Source organism: Bos grunniens, chromosome 11 (genome assembly GCF_055505025.1).
Source record: "Bos grunniens cultivar Pamir isolate PY7600 chromosome 11, Bosgru_T2T1.0, whole genome shotgun sequence".
Classification (NCBI taxonomy): Eukaryota; Metazoa; Chordata; class Mammalia; order Artiodactyla; family Bovidae; genus Bos; species Bos grunniens.
Window position 1 is genome coordinate 74706867 of NC_141175.1, and position 18111 is coordinate 74724977.

At 37.3% G+C, this 18111-nt stretch overlaps 1 protein-coding gene across 19 annotated transcripts in view; it reads left to right on the plus strand.

The window, feature by feature from the left end:
- NRXN1 (neurexin 1) overlaps positions 1–18111 on the plus strand; it is a 1228058-nt gene that overhangs the window by 457734 nt on the left and 752213 nt on the right. For 9 of the 19 annotated variants that reach the window (XM_086326957.1, XM_086326959.1, XM_086326960.1 and 6 more), the window contains 2 exons: positions 10806–11107; positions 14236–14397. In XM_086326957.1, the coding sequence (XP_086183083.1) occupies positions 10806–11107; positions 14236–14397 (464 nt within the window). Of the gene's footprint in view, positions 1–10805; positions 11108–13206; positions 13252–14235; positions 14398–18111 lie in introns of all 19 variants that reach the window. The other 10 variants (XM_086326949.1, XM_086326950.1, XM_086326953.1 and 7 more) reach the window with 2 other exon arrangements.

Below are 18111 nucleotides of genomic sequence, written 5' to 3' on the forward strand. Positions count from 1 at the left end.
AAGGCAGCTGGTAAAAAGATGTCTGTGGTTACACCACATCCTCCCTTTGTTCCTCAGCTCAGACTGTGAATTGAGGGATGAAACTTATATCATATCTGAGGTGAAAGTTATCAAGTAGCCTGAGTCTTTAATAACCAAAAGACCAGAGATTTAGTAAGTCTGCCCAGGATGTCATTAAGAGATGGGGAAAGGAAGTGACAGTGTGTGCATGTTTAAAATCAGTGATTGAGGAAATATAATGAATGCATAAATAAATATTCTTTCATGTTTATATACCATGAATATATCCCTTGGATTTTGATTTTAATAAATTTATTACACATGTGTTATATTACTTAATTCTCACAACTAACCATCATGGATGTAGATAGCTCCTATGCCTCCACTCATTGATCAGAAAACAGATTTTTAAGATGAGTGATTATTCTTTAAGTACTCATAATGTAAGAGTAGGAGAAGGAAATGGCAACCCACTCCAGTGTTCTTGCCTGGAGCCTCCCAGGGATGGGGGAGCCTGGTGGGCTGCTGTCTATGGGGTCGCACAGAGTTGGACACAACTGAAGCGACTTAGCAGCAGTAGCAATGTAAGAGTGGGATTCAAACCCAGTTGTATATGACTCTATAGCCCCCATTCCTATGATCTATAACTTTATAACTATCGGTCTCATTGCTGTCGCTTTCATACATATCCAGAATCCAATCTCTACATAGAAGTCAGAGAACTTTTTAAAATGCAGATCAAATCTTATCACTTTTCAGCTTGCAATGCTCCAATGACTTCCCATTGTACATGGAATAAAATAAAAAAAGTTTGACCAGAATGATGCCTGAATGGATTATTAATCTCCCTCTCAATTTGAACTTCAATACTAGGCTTTATATGTGTGACTTTTTGCATTCAATATTCTTTGCCTTAAGATCAAAGACACACCATGGTTTTCCAGTATCCCTTCTCCTGGTGCAAAGTGCGGTACTCTAAAATTCCAGTGTTCCTGGACTTCCCTGGTGGCACAGTGGATAAGAATCTGCCTGCCAATGATATATAAATAAGTATATAAAATATTGAACATGGGTTCAGTCCCTGGTCTGGGAGGATTTCACAAGCCGTGGAGCAACTAAGCCCATGTGCCACAACTGTTGAGACTGCACTCTTGAGCCTCCAAGCCACAGCTGCTGAGAGTGTGACCACAGTTGCTGAAGCCCACACACCTAGAAGCTGTGCTCCCCAATAGGAGACGCTACCACAAGGAGTAGCCCTTGCACTGCAACAAAGAGTAGCCCCCTCTCACCACAACTAAACAAAGTCCTCTCAAAGCAGCAAAGACCCAGCACAGTCAAAAATAAATAAATAAAATCCAAGTGTTTTTAGTTTATACTGATCAGTATAAATGTGTGAGTGTGTGCTAAGTTGCTTCAATCGTATCTGACTTTGTGATTCTATGGACTGTAGCCTGCCAGGCTTCTCTTTCCATGAGATCCTCCAGGCAATAATACTAGAGTGGGTTGGTTGCCTCCATAGTATAATGAGGAATAGTATAAATGAGGAATGTTTATATATATATGTTTAAATACAGGATATCTATAAATCTTCGAGAAGGCAATGGCACCCCACTCCAGTACTCTTGCCTGGAAAATCCCATGGATGGAGGAGCCTGGAAGGCTTCAGTCCATGGGGTTGCTAAGAGTCGGGCATGACAGAGCGACTTCACTTTCACTTTTCACTATCATGCATTGGAGAAGGAAATGTCAACCCACTCCAGTGTTCTTGCCTGGAGAATCCCAGGAACGGGGGAGCCTGGTGGGCTGCCGTCTATGGGGTCACACAGAGTCAGACACAACTGAAGCAACTTAGCAGCATCTATAAATCTGCTATAAACATCATTGTAATCCTCTAATTATATATGTAATAGTATATATGCTATATATACATATATATTTTATTTATTTATTTATTTATTAGGTATTCATTCACTGACACCCAAAGAAATCATAAGTTTATATAGAGTTGCTTTGGAAAGCGTATATTTACCATGCTATGGGTTTCCCTGGTGGTTCAGATGGTAAAGAATCTGCCTTCCCTGGGTTGAGAAGATCCTCTGGAGGAGGGCATGGCAACCCACTCCAGTATTCTTGCCTGGAGAATCCCCATGGACAGAGGAGCCTAGTGGGCTATAGTCCATGGTGTCACAAAGAGTAGGACACGACTGAGTGACTAAGTACAGCACACACAATGCTGTGTTTTTGCTTTGATTGTGTCACTGATATCCACCAGGTTAAAAGATGATGGAGTCTAGTCATAGATTCAACTGTGGGAGTTGAGCCCAAGGCAGGCCCAGAAATTACAATATTGCACACCTGGTGAATGTTTGTTTATGACTTTTCCTGCATGTCATCTGATCTGTGCAGAAGTGAATGGTCATCAGGCCAGTTAGGCACAAAGTGGCCTGTTTGGTTCCCAGCACCTGCAGTTATACAAACAAATGCAAATCAGTTGCACAATAGAATTGGAAAATTGTCCTGGAGTATTGAACTGTGTCCTGTTATTTTTTATTTTTATTTTTTTAAAGTATGTTCAAGTGTAAATGGCATTTAGTTTTTGGTCATTAGTTAGAGGCTCATTTCATGGCATTATCTAGGGAGTAAGGAAGAGTAAGATTGGAATAAAGAAAGTAAGGGGGGTTTACATATTATGATTCTACTCCAATTAATTAATGTGATCATGGTTTTATCTGTTCAGCCCTCACTTCATCTAATAAATTAAAGCATTATGTCAAATAATATCTAAGTCTTTCACTTTCATATTTAATGACTTCACGTATATCATCATTAAAAGTATGCCTATTTTTCTAGGGTTATCTGATGAATACCTGGCAACTTACTTCCAGATTGGTTGCCTTGAGGTGTATCTGAAATGAAATAAAACCATGAAGAATGAATATTTTATGAAGCTTTATTTCTTGCTGCAAACAATAGAAGCTAACCACAGAATTTCTGTAGGTTGAATCATAATTGGAAATTTTGGAATGATTTATGACATTTCATCTGATAGAAAGTCCAGATAAAGAACTATTCTCCCTTTAAAATAATGCTGGTTTTCCTTACAGTGATCAATTGATTATTTTAATGTATCAGTTACAAAGGATTTTGGCAAATAAAACTATGCTGTTTTCTGTTAACACTTCTTAGGAACTGAGAATTTAACCGGATGTGATTCAATAGGCAGACCTTTTTTTTCTGTTTTTCTAAGCTTGCTTTATCTTCATAGAGACAGCCAGGCTTGTTATTTAATTTAATAATGTAAACTTCTAGTGTGTACCTTTGTTTAGTCAAGAATATTTTTGGCATGATATTCTTGTGTATTTGACTTCTAGAGCAGTAAAACAAATGAAACAAGTCTCTTACTCAAATGTCAGTTTTTGTTCACTTTTTTTTTAATGTGTTGATTTTAGTTCCTGGTTTGTGTTGAGCACAACCTTAGAATATATTTTAAGGTATAATGAAACCTTATAAACCTGTGTGATTTGGGATTGTGTATATGAAAAGCAAGATAATCGAGAACAATAATGTAGGTCAGGTTCTTGCCTTCAGAAAATAGCCTGACATTCTCCATGTAAGTGGAAATAGTAAGACTTCTCTCTGACCATAGATATCTTTGCCTTAGGAATTAGGGTCATTTCCTTGCAGGTCCTTCACTTAGTAAAGAAGTTCAGTGAACTTGAAAGTTGTGACAACATAGGGAAAAATTAGTGAGACTTTACCCAAAGCATAAGCAATGGGAAGGGGTACTGCTCTGAGAATCAATTTGTGAGTGAACTCGAAAAGTCATATAACCTTTTTTTTTTTTGTCAAATATTCCAGTCTCTAAAGTATAAATCAGTAATTCTTGCTGTTAAAAAGGATCCACTTGTTCAGTTGACCATCCAAAGATTGAACACCATCTGCCATATCCAGTTAAGTTTCGGTTATGTTTAAGTCCTTTCTGTGATGAGAAATTTGTTTTCTAGCAAATGAAATGAAATGAAAAGCAAATGAAATGTTCCACCTATGGATAGCTCTCTTATAAAGTCTATTATTTTGAGATATATTTTCTCATAGCTTTTATGCTTTGATTCTATTCACACCCCTGATTCGCTGCAAAATGGAATTGCTCCTCTAGGGAATAGCCTTCCTAATGTTTGAAGATTCTGTCACATATCTTCAAAATTTTTCTTTAGAAGGCTTTTGACACTACCTTATGTAATCTAGAAGTCTTTTATCATCTCAATATATATCCAATAAATCCCAGCTTGTCTAAATAGGAGTGTGATAGCACGCATGAGCCGCCCGAAGACCATCCCATCCCTCTTCTAAGAACTGCTATGAATATAACCCATGCCTACCTGAGGTTTTTGAGTGTCTTCCTCACACTTTGGGGTTTCCCGGTGGCTCAGATGGTAAAGAATCTGCCTGGGGTGCGGGAGACTCAGGTTCAATCTTCCTGTATCAGGAAGATCCCCTGGAGAAGGCAATGGCAACCCACTCCAGTGTTCTTGTCTGGAAAATTCCATGGACGGAGGAGCCTGGCCAGCTACAGTCCATGGGCTTGCAAAGAGTTGGACACAACTGAGTGACTTCACTCTTACACTTTGATTCATGTTCTAAATCCTCTAGATTTAGCTTTCTTTGTTTTATCTGGTATGTCTGGGAAGTCATGTTTTCTGTGTATTCTTCCTTGTTCAGTTGAGTGATTTTAGACCTCAGAATAGAACCCAGATTTTATGCAATTTAGATTTTTTTCATTGAACTTTCCTTCAGAAAACTAGATGAGCAAGAATTGTGTATTTTTGTCCAAGTCATAAGATAGTTGAAAATTGGTGAGGACTAAAATCCAGTGGCACCCATTAGATATCTCTTTCTCCAGTTGTATTATAACAGAAAGCAAATTAATATAGAATATTAGAAAAATAAATCAAGTTTTTGAGTAGTTTATTTTTTAAATGTTTCTCTAATTCTGTCGTAGCATTTCTATGATGAGTAGTAGACACCCCCTTCAGATAGACAGTGATCCATTAATCAGCACATTTGGAGTATGGTCCCTCAAACAATTATAATTACATCCATGCAGCTTATTTATATTTTCTAAATCATGTGAGGCTGCTCTGGAGAGCAAATGGTATTAAGGGATATTGATATACATAGAAAAGTTTTAAAGTGATGCATAGTTGGTCTTATTACTATTGTTATTTTCATTTTTACTAATAAAAGTACTATAAATAAAGTAATGTCTTGCTCATATCACCCTATTAATCAGGAAGAAAAGACTTTATCAGATGAATTTATTTTGTTCTCAGTCATCTAGATTATGAATTTAAATTATTTTTTGAAATATAGTATAAATACTAGAAAGTGCACATATCATTAGTGTATAGCTATATGAATGTTTGCACTCTGATCACACACATAAAAAAAACCCAGATCAAGAACAGAACATTGCTAGTACCCCCAACGTCCTGCTAACTAGTTTCCTCTTCATTTCTATCAAAGGCAGTCAGACCGTGACTTACAACAGTAGAGATTTAGTTTTATTTTTTTTTATATAAATGAAATCATAAGTATCTTCTCTTTTGTCTGGCTTTTTTTTTTTTACTCAATGTTATTATTATGAGTTTTATCCATATTTTTGCATGTAATTATAGACCATATATTCTCTTTGCTGTTTAATATAATATTCTATAATTATGCCCCAATTTATTTATCCATTCTACTATTGATTGGCATTTAAGTACTGTTCAGTTTGAGGTTATTATGCAGAGTGCTGCTGTAAACATCCTAGTGTGTCATTCTGATGATCTTGTGTTCATTTTGTTGGATGTATACTTATAAGATGGAGAAGGCAATGGCAACCCACTCCAGTACTCTTTCCTGGAAAATCCCATGGACGGAGGAGCCTGGTAGGCTGCAGTCCATGGGGTCGCTAAGAGTTGGACACGACTGAGCGACTTCACTTTCTCTTTTCACTTTCATGCATTGGAGAAGGAAATGGCAACCCACTCCAGTGTTCTTGCCTGGAGAATCCCAGGGACGGGGGAGCCTGGTGGGCTGCCATCTATGGGGTCACACAGAGTCGGACACGACTGAAGTGACTTAGCAGCATACTTATAAGGGGAGATTCCTTGGTCATAAGATAGGCAAATGTATCTTTTAAAGATACTCCTAATTTCAAAAAGCAGTTCTCACCAGCAATTCATAAGAGTTCTTGTTGCTCCACATTCTAATACTTGGTACATTTTGTCTTTTTCACTTGTTTTATTTTTTTATTCATTGTGGTGTAATGTATTGACATTTTGTTATGGCTTAGTTTGCATTTCTCTGAATTCTAATAAAGTTGAACATCTTTTCTTATAGTTGTGAATCTTTTTGATGTTTATTATTTTAGAACATATTAGAAATGCATAAGATATTTGGATCTTATCTTTTAAAATGGATGTAGACCCTTTCTTTAATTGTTCAACAGGAAAGCATGAATAACTCTTTCCTGTGCTACTTGGCATTTGCATTTGACATAGCACAAAACTTAATGATAAAGACAGTGTGGTAACAAGGATGAATTATAGTCCTCTTGAAGAAAACTGAATGACTTACATATTCTCATATGGTAAACAAATTCTTTCTTGAAAAAGAACATAACAAAAATATTTCCCTGCTTAGATTCATGTCTCATTTATGATTTTTTGATGTAAAGATATATTCTACATGGTGAATTCTTCCAAAACTACATGGTTGCATTTAATGAAAATTTAAATTATCTTAATTTGGTATTAAACAACATAAAAGGAGTGATATATTTTCATTTTTGAGTAATACGAATATGATGGTGTGAAATGTTATTGACATTCATATAACTTCACAGATTTCCATCTAGTAAACCATAAACTCTAATATTTAGTACTTTCGCTTTGGCTCTGCCACATTATCTGGATTTATTTTGCATAAATCATATTTGGAATGATGTGAAGTCTGCTGGATAAAATGCTACAGCCTCTTAACTAGCAACAAGCCTCTTCAAGGACCCCGTCTCTGTTATTTAGTATTTAAGGGTAGCAGGCTGAATTCAAGTCCTCTTCTGTGACTGGCATTTTCTGAATTTGATAGTCATTTAAACTTCATGTGCATCACTTTCCGAATGATATAAACTAAAAACTCGGGCTAGAAGAAGATCTCTAAAACTCCCTTTGGTTCAGAGACCTCTTCTGAGTATTCAATGGGCATGAAAAGTTTGCAAATATCCCCTTCAGAAAGTGAATCTCACCATATCTGATGTATGTATATGGATATGAGCCAGAATTCTTTTGGCTCCCTATTCCTTGAATTCTCTTGGCTCCATATTCCTATTACTCATCAAATGATCAGAACAGTGAGGAGAGAGTAATGGATTGAAAGAAATTGGGAATGTTATTTTTATTGATTATGGTAACCATTTTCTGAAGACCAATACCTTTATAATATGTGATGTTCCCATGGGGGTAGCATAAGGACAAATAGTGCTTATTGCAGGTGGTCGATTTTAAACTCATCAGCACTCTCATTAATTAGCATTGGATAACAATGACTATTTTTCCATAGCTTTTACAAAACCGGGCGTTTTTCTATCTTGTCAATTTTTGTCAATTTCATGGCTGCAAAATGAATTCTGAATTTGAGTTTTGCCTTTCCCTGAAGACTCAAAGAATTGAACATATTTTTATTTATTCTAATAGTATATACTGGTTTTTCTATGAAATTGTTGTTGTTGTTCAGCTGTATCCAAGCATAATTTGCCAATTTTCCCATTTTTCATCTTTTTTTTTCCAAACTGATTTATCAGAATGGTTTGCAAATCCTGTATTGTAGTCCTTTGCAGATTAATATGGTATGAAAGTATTTTCTGCCAACTTAATTTAGATTCTTATTCTCTTTATGGTATTATTGATAAACAGGTGTTCTTAATTTTAATGCAGTTGAATATATCAATATTTTATTAGTTTTTGTATGCCTATTTAATAAATCCTTCCATACCTCCATATCATAATTTCTTGTCTTAACAAAAAGTTTACAGATTTACCTCACTAATTTATGTTCTTAGTCCATGGAGAATTGATTTTTGTAAACAAAATAATGTAAATATTCAATTCCACTTTATTCATGTAGTTAACCTGTTGTCCCAACACCACTTTTTGACTAATCTGTACTTTTCTCACTTTTTTGCAATGCCTGACGACGTAAATCATTTTCGTATACGCATAAGATTATTTTTAGTTTGATTATTATCTTTATTCTCTCTTTTTGTCTATCCTAATGAATTATCTTTGCTATCATGATTTTCTAATAGTTGTTCATCTTTACACAGGAAACTTCCTTAATATTCTTACTCTGATCTATCTTGGCTATTTTGGGCTCTTTGTTTTCCTATAGAACTTATAGAAGCAGCTTTTCAAATTCGTTAAAAAAAATCATGGATATTTTTGTTGGAATTTCACCTAATCTATCGATCTGTTTATATGTTTAAAACATCGGTTTTCCCCAGTTCATAGAACCCTGCAATCTTTCTGAAGTATCTTAAACCTAATAGATTTTGAAGATACTTTTGGTCTTTCAGTTGTACAATTATATTTCCTAATGTGATTTTTTTTCCACTTGTACTCTTGATAATGCTCTTAAGTTTTTCTATTCTTCCTACATTAGCTAGGACTTGAAGCACAGTATGTCGATAGCGGGCGTCTTGTTCTATAACTGATCTTAAAGAGAGTTTTCTAGATTTCATAATGAAATATGGCATATGCTATTTGTTTTAGATCATTTATCATATTTATTACATTAGTTAGGTTGGGAGGAAGACATCTACCATTTCTAGTGCCCACCAACTTTCCCTGATGTCTGTACAGCATAATCTCATTATATCCTGAGAGACTGGTATCACTAACCATGTTTAGAAATTGAAATTTTAAAAGATGCATAATTGCCCCCCAGTACAGTTAACTTGTGGCCCGCTAGGATCTAAATTCATACTTTAGCCTATGTTTTTTTTTTTTTTTCCCTTCATTATATCATAAATATTTAGTTGTCCTGGCTCCCAATATCAAGCCATTTGCCATGTTGAACTGACCTGAGAAGCAAACACTTAAACCGTAGACTTTCAGAGAAAGGGATTAGGTCAGTGTTGGTCATTCCACTATCGCTGAGGACTAGCACTGGGCTTACACTTGCGGATTTCAGCTGATAATTTGAGTATGTGAAGGGAAGGGACCCTTTAGTATGGATCGGGCTGTCATTGCTATGACTCTGACTAGACTGTAGTGGATTTGGCCTGAACACTAGTCTTCACTAATAGTTTACTAGTAGGTAATAACTCTTCCTCAAGGGTTCACTCTCTTGTGAAAATTCTTGGTGCTCACTATCTTACTCAGTGCCTTGCCTTGCTTGCCTGTATTTGTTACAATGCTTTCTGTATCCAGAGAGTCAGGTCATTGGACCCTGATGAGCTGAGACCTTAATTTGAGCCCCAATGCAAAGACATGACGTATATGTCTACTGAATGAAAGTGGTCCTGAGTTAAAATCCTATTGCCAGGATAAAGATAAAAGTGAGACCCCTGTTGGCTTTGAACCCTCCAGTGGGCACAGTAGAGATGCTGTATTACCAGTGAAACAGATTCTATAGTACCACTTGTAATTCTATGTTTATAGTTTATTAGAAGCTGAGTCCAGACCATACGGTCTCATTTTTCTTGGTACAATGCCATCATTGCCTAGAGAGTTGAGGGAGATTTTGGCTTCTACTTTTCCGTTGATTAAACTCACTTAATTAGTGGGAAAAGACTGCTCTTTCCAAATAGCCACCATTTCTGTTTGATTTAACATTTTGTGGGATCCACGTTGTTACCCCTAAATAAATGTGGAGAAGACTGAGAAATATAGAAAATGTTGAGACCTCATTTACATGCTATTCCCCTGAGAATGTGCTGGAATTCTTACCAGTCTCATAAAAGCCAGTCTTGCCATCTGCTTGGTGAGATCAGAGAATGAACAAAAAATCCAGCTTCTGCCATTAGGCCTTCTATCACTGTCCCCTCCACCCAGGGAGAAAAAAAGTTCATTTGCTCTATAAGAAATCTATTCACTCCCAGACCAAATTCTGTTATTTTTCTTCTTTACTTTCCCCTCACCAGATAATTTGTTATGGTTTCTCAATGGTGGAAATATGTGGCTCTTCACTGAGAAGATCTTTTGAAAAAAATACCTCACTGAAAATTAAAATAACCTCAGTTGGGTGGAGAGAATATTGCAAACACTTGGAATCCATTGTTGCCAGCAGAGTAGAACCATCCAATATGTATTTATGGTACCTGACTCGTGCCCTGGAGATATCACAGAGCTACTTGCTCTGATCAGAGCTCTTGCAGTGATACTTAAAAATTAATTGAATTTTCAAGAATGTCAGATTTAGCTATTGCAGTTGATGGCCCAATAGCTGACGTTTCTTAAAAATATGCTGCCACCTACAGTATTGTTAAGGAATGGCAACCCACTCCAGGATTCTTGCCTGAATTCCATGGACTGAGGAGCCTGGCAGGCTACAGTTCACAGGTTCACAAAGAGTCGAGCACGACTGAGTGACTAACCCTTTCACTTTTTCACAATGCTGTTTAACTCTGACAAGGCTCTTGTCATGAATGTTAACTAGACAAAGAGTTAATCTGGGGGCTGATTAGTGATCATTTCTGTTAAGATTTGGTAATTTGCATAGTATATTTTCTTTACTTATGCATGTGTGTATCTGTTTTCCTCCAGGAAAAGAAGAATATATTGCCACTTTCAAGGGATCGGAATACTTCTGCTACGACTTGTCTCAAAACCCCATTCAAAGCAGCAGCGATGAAATAACTCTGTCCTTTAAAACCCTTCAGAGGAACGGACTGATGCTTCACACCGGGAAATCAGCCGATTATGTCAATCTCGCCCTGAAAAATGGAGCTGTCTCTCTGGTCATTAATTTGGGATCAGGGGCCTTTGAAGCACTGGTGGAGCCCGTGAATGGAAAGTTTAATGATAATGCCTGGCATGATGTGAAAGTCACCAGGAATCTGCGTCAGGTAACAGCGCAGTGGATAAGAGAGTAACTGGCTTTGTTTCTCGCTACAGCTGTGTTTGTGTGGTACTTGAAAACCCTAACAACATGAGATAGGGCTCCTCAGAGTCGCTTACAAATTAGCTTTTTCTTCTTCTGAGATAAATCTTCCTGCCATACTTGAGCAGGGGCATATCTAGAAAGTTCCAGGGGCCCAAAGGCTGTTTTGACTCATCAACATGTGACAGTTTCCCAGAGGGCTGCAAGGTCATCCCTGAGACCTGCCCTTCCTGTGACGTGTGTGATTCTGTTGTGTTTTTGGTTTTTTGTTTATTTGATTTTAAATTATAGTTTTCATGGTGATCATTTGAAAGCATGTACATTGGGATCATTAAATCACAGTTCCTTTTTTGTAGTTAAAAAAAAAGAAAAATCAAACAACAATGTGTTTGTGATTCAGGATTGTGTCGATCCCTACTTCCTCCCCAGCCCAATCTCTGAAATGAGGACAGAAAAAGCCCCTGAAGGGGGAAAATGAATTTGGGGATTTCCACATCTCCTCAAGAATCTATTTATGAAGATATTTTTATTTTTTAGCACAGACACTTATGTTAAGCCCCAGATGTCTCTGCAGAGACCAGTTCATCTTCTAATTGCCCATTTCTATTTGATTATATTTTTAAAAAATTCTTCCAAGTGTCTACATTTTAGAAAAATACCATTTTTTCAGTCTATCTATGGGCCCCCATATACTGTATGCTTTTAACTGAGACATATTATTACAGTATATACATATATATATTCAGATGAAAGTGAATAGATTGTCCTTATATATTGAACATGATGAGTTTTGCTTACTATTTGAAATTTTATGATATTACAATGTACCATTTTGTAAAGTGTTGACAGTGACTAATTTTTCTGCAGTACATGCTGATCTCAAACTAATATCCTTAACATATTTGTTGTTTCTCTGAACAGTTGCAGAATGACCGGATTGTCTCTGGTTTTCCTTTACTAAAACAGCCTTCTCTTTCTGAGCTGTTAACTGACTAACCTTTTCTTTCCCGCTTCTAAAAGGCTTAAACTGTCCAAGCTAGAGAAGCAACCAGGAATTTTAGGAGTGCAGGGTTAGTCTAGCTGAGGCAGAGGAGTAAAAGTAAAGGATTCCTGAGACCCTCCAAGACCTTTCAGAGGCCTTAGTGTCACGGGAGGGGCCCTGCATGTTTCGCCCCTGCCCTGGGGGAGAGTTTCCCACCATCAGGGTAGCTGTAGACCACAGACTTCTTATCCGTGTGTCTCTTTAGTTCTCCCTTTTTATTTTTCTCTCAGATTCTCACCAAGAGGCCGAAGGCTCATTTGAGAGAAGCACAGAAGGAAGGGTGGGGCTTGAGGAGCCCACTTTCTAGATTTGCCTTTGCTCAGGTTACAAACCAAACTGCGAATTGGTAGCTCCAAGGAAACTGCAGTTATACAGCCAGGGTGCATGTGTGGCAGGACAGATTAAAAACAAATCCATTCTACTCATTCTATGTGTCAGGATCTTTGCTTTGTTTCATTGCAGTAAACTGTGATCCTAAAGTCCATCAATATGACCGAAGGAAGTTTTGGAGTTGAGGAGGAGTCCCTGTATGATGCTGTAAAATTGAGTAGTAGGGCAATGCCAACCAATTCCTATGACTTTGCAGGGGCTGGGTGGGCCAGGGTGGGGGAGGGGCCGTTTCTGGGCAGAAGGTGGCAGTGGTCAGCTGATGAGCTTTAGGCCTTTGAGTCCCTTTTAGTCTTTTTAAATGTCTGTCCGACATACTCAGGGAGACAAAGGAACATTGCCATATGTCTGTTTCTGTCTCATAGCAAGTTACGAACAATACTGGCAGGAAAAATATTACCTCTGTGGGAGGCCTATTTGTTAGTCTGCTTTTTTCTTGTAAAATTTTTTTGCCCTTTTTCTATGTTACTAACATGCTTAATAACTAACATGTCATTCATGGAATGTTTCATTCTACTAACCGTTACCTGAATCAAAAAATGTACTAACATGGTAGAGACCATCATATTTTTTAAGTAACGATCGTTATTTTGTTCACAGTTTTTAATTTCCTTTCTCCCCCCTTCTCCACAAAGCACTCAGGCATTGGACACGCTATGGTAAACAAACTACATTGTTCGGTAGATATCATTCTAATTGTTTCTTATTTTGGGTTTGCCGTGTGTTTTCTTTCTTTCTTTTAACTGTAGACATCATTAACAAAAGAGGAACTGCGGTTGGTACTCTTCTGCTTACTTTGACCTCCTTCTTTTCATCTGTTGTTGACCTTCTTATTTTTTACCTGTTCCTGTCAACTTCTGTTTTCCAACTCACCTGTAGGGGCATCGTTAACGTTTCGAACGTTTTGCATCCAGCTGTGGTTTAACACGGGATAAGACAAAATGGTGGCTGGCCCGAGTGACCGCAAGCTCAGCCAGCCTCAGACCATTCATGACGCATGGCATGCACCCTTGATCTGGGAATGCTGGAGATGCCACACCCACTCATCTTTCCCTCCTCATCGAGCAGTTGTGTGTTTTCCTTTGGTTCTCCCGGTTTCCTTTCCTTTCTGAACTGTCCTGTCCCTCCTGCATGTGCACCTCAGCGTGTGCCGCTTCCACTGGTTGTTTTGCGCCCCCCTCCCCTTTGGCATGGACGCAGGCACTTGCATGCTGGACAACTGCTGCGCAATAACGGTGACATTGCTGGAAAGAGCTTGCGCCTTTTCTGTTAACAAGGTGCACGTGTGATTAGTTAATAACAGACGACTAAACTTTACTAATATGTACACCAGCAAAACTAACCTAGGAAGCATTTTACTAACACCATTTTTGTGTCTGCTAAATAACTTTTGAGTTGCCATAGGGATGATGCTGACACTAGTTCAATAACCAGTTAACTCTCTAACTAGTTTAGACTTCTTAGGGCTAGTTGAATAGAATCCAAGAATAAACCTCAAACAGACATGAAAATGGGTTCCGCCATAGGTCTAAAAATAAAAACCAAAAAAAAAAAAGCAAAAAGCAAAATGAAAAAACAAAACAAAACACAACACAGGCATATCCCAGGATTACAGTATCTAGGTCTGAGTATAGCGTGTCCTTTCCCTGTGCTTTGTTATCTAGGTGACAATATCAGTGGATGGGATTCTTACCACAACGGGCTACACGCAAGAAGATTATACCATGCTGGGGTCTGATGACTTTTTCTATGTTGGAGGCAGTCCCAGCACAGCAGACCTTCCAGGGTCACCAGTCAGTAACAACTTTATGGGTTGTCTCAAAGAGGTAAATATCACTGTCACCAGAATGATTTCTAATTCATGATTTCATCATTTCAGATCCAGACTCAAAGCACCTTTGCTGAAGACCTGATGTTTGTGGTGTCAAAGGGCACAACCTTGAATTGCATATTCCACTGTGGTTTTTATAGGTTTGGAGGGATGAGGGAAGCTCATAGAACATTATCAAGGAATTAAGTTCCTCATCTTTATAGTCTATAAGTAATCCACAGTTAAGATTTGCATAGGCAGTCATATTCTCTATAAAAGGAAGTCAGACATAAAGAAATATTGGATTTAGAGTTAAGCCAAACACCTTGCTCATCTCTACAAATGCCTTAGGTGTTATATATTCAGTGGTGACTTATTTGAGCATTACAGGAAAAAAGAAAAAAAAATGGCTAAAAGAGACCAAATTCAACAAGCACAAAATAAATCGGAATGATAAAATAAACTTTGTTCCTATATTTTTACCATGTTCTGAAGGAAGTAAAGATGTTTCATTTGTGAGTTAACTTGATGTTTGCCTGAGTGAAGCTTTCAGGCTAAAAGATATCAAGAATTTCATCCCTCATTCTCAGCTGTCATTGTTGATTGTAACTTTTGATAGGATTAGAACTTGTTGGGGTATGAGAAGAAAAAAATTAGGAATGTCCTTGGGTTTTGACTTGTATGAATATTTTTCCATAAAAGCTTCCTGTTTTCATTCAGGTACAACCCAATTTCTTTTGGCTGCTAGAACCAGAAGTTCCTTTTGCATTACATGGCTGTAGTTTAATGGTACAGACCTATAAAATATAAAATTTAATAACTTTGAATTTATTATTGATTAGCCATAGATGTTGCTGGTAAGCAGTGATGTGCTTTCATTTATTTTAAAGAAAATATTCTAATCAAACTCATTTCAGGTAAGCATCAGTGAAAAAGTATCAGTGCTTAAATTATCCTGACCTGTTTTCCATTTATATAAATATACTGGGTATTGCATTGCCTAATATGTGAATGTGTATATAAGAAGTATTTGTGCTTTGTGGTGGTAGGGATCGATTGTCTCTCAGAAAAGACCTTTTAATTTTTACAAATATGTAACATGACCTAAGACTGCACTAAGCTCTGTGAGCATAATAAAATCTTAATAGTTATTACTATTGTTATAATAATAGGCATTTTCTGAGCTCTTATTTTGCACCTGATGCAATCCTAAGAGCTTTATAAGGATCTCCACAATATAAGTAGTAATTATCTGCATTTTGGGGGCAAGAAACCTAAGGTTTGGCACAGGTAAGTTTCTTGAGCAAAGGTCTCATGGCTAACAAATTTTAAAGCGTAAATCATGACAGTCTGATTTCAGAGTTTTGTGTACCCTTAGCCACCATAATACACAGTGTCCTAACAGAAATATTTGTTAGAAGATTGTGTAAACCCTCAAGTTTGTTACAAAAAGAAACAATTTTCAGAAATGTAATATAGACTGTGAGGAATGAGATATTCAATTGTGTGGTACCCTTATACCCATTTGAATATGAATGAGAGTGAATGAATGGGGATCTAGTAGACAAGGAAGACCCAGAGAAGGTCAGGATGTGAGCATCTTGAGGGATAATTATGATTTGTTGATGCTGGAGATGGAGAACGCACTTCAGGCTAGGGAGAAGCATGGTGAAAACATACTTAGATTTCACAATATGATGCCTGGATCTTTCTTTTGGAGATGGGAGTTGGGGTGGGGGCAGAATATAACCCTAACCATCTACATCATTCCATCATTTTTACTGTGATCTCTCCAACCTACCATTAGCCTCTGTGGTAAGTTAGTCTTGCTAATGACTGGGAAAAAGAAAGGAAACTGAAATCTAACTAAAGAGCCCTTCCTGGTATCCTGTAAAAACATGAGAATTTCTGCAGTGATCACCCAAATTCAACTGTGCCTCATCATCTTCTGACATTTCAGTTTGGGCCAGGCAACTTCCTGTGTGTATGAGTCTTCAATGGATTGCCTTAATCTAAAATTAGTTTCAAATTGAACTATATCTCACGTTAATATCTTTGTGTTAATGAGTAGTTGATACACTTTACAACTCATCTCGTTTCTTAATTATAGTCGATCTACAATTTTATATTAGTTTCAAGTACAACATAGTGATCAGTATTTTTTTGCAGATTATACTCCATTATTGTTATTTTAGTCACTGAATCAACTCTTCTGTGACCCCATGGACTGTAGCCCACCAGGCTTCTCTGTCCATGGGATTTCCCAGGCAAGAATACTGGAGTGGGTTGCCATTTTTTTTTTTTCTCCAGGGGATCTTCCCAACCCAGGGATTGAACCTGAGCCTCCTGCATGTCTTCTGCTTGGCAAGTGGATTCCTTACCACTGGGCAACCTAGGAGGCCCCATTCTCCATTATCGGTTATTACAAAATAATGGCTATAATGCCCCGTGCTATATCCTTGTTGCTTATGAATTTTGCACTTATCTTTTTAATTAGTCTTTAACCACAAAAACCGAGTCAAGTGGTTTTCTGTGCGACTTCGTCTACTGAGTCCAAACAATGAGGATTCACTCATGTTACTGTTTCTGTAGGTCTAGGATAGATATCAGCCTTACTGATAGGGTACTTCCTACATCTCTTCCTCTACAGACCAAGATATGTGTTTGGAGCAAGTCCTGCCAGTGTTTTATTAATGTGTAATCACTTATACTTTATTTCCTCCTGACACACTAGTATGGAAGGATATGGGCATGATCAGCTCATAGCACACTTTGCTTGGTCAGATTTTAGATGGTTCCTAGTCTCCATCCAAGTCTAAGTATCTGTTTAGAATGCTCTGTTCTTCCTACTACTGAGATGAAATTGTGACAGAGTATCATAGGCTTTGAGCTACATCACCTTATCTCAGATAGGTGAGCTTTGTAGAGTTGCTGATAAGAGAGAAACACCCACATTCATTCTCACCCCATCTCTTTTAAGCCCATATGAGCCTTCCTTAACTCTGTCATGGGCTTTCTGCCCTGTAGAATGTTATGTAAAACCTTAATTATGATTTTTGTATGGCTCATAACATTTTTATTTTCAGTCTAGTATGTGATCCCCCTTAGGATAACCAGTTCTGGAGGAGACACTAATAATACCATGTCTGAAATCATAGAAGAAATTTTGGAGTGTTGAAACAGGAAGTCACTTTCCAAGTCCAGCCTCCTTATCTTGAAATGGGGAAATAGACCTAGAGGTTATTGACCTCAAAATAATGAAGGGGTAACAGGATTAGAATACAGAATATTGTCAGATAAAACATACTACTTGTATCACTGGTTCTGTTTTGTTATGAATAGTGGCACTCAAGATCTCAAGATACAAAACTAGAGATGGCCTACCACTCTCACTAATTCACATCTCTATTCCTGGAAAATTAAAGTAAAAAAAAAATTACTTTGCAACAACCCATAATCTAGTGTTTATTAGAAGTAGCTAGAAGTTAGGGCTTTACCTATATGGCATTCGATAATGCTTTTTTGAAATGAGACTCAGTTTGCATGGAGAGCAGCCAACTTCATTAAGAAATTTGTTTTTTAGTGATTAACAAATTTTAAAATAAATTATTTCAACATAATTTGGCAAAATATAACCTGAACTACATATATTGCTTTGTTCAAACCAAGAAGGAGCTTTGAATAGCCAAGAATTTATAAGAGGATCAAAGTAGTTTTAAAAAAATATTTG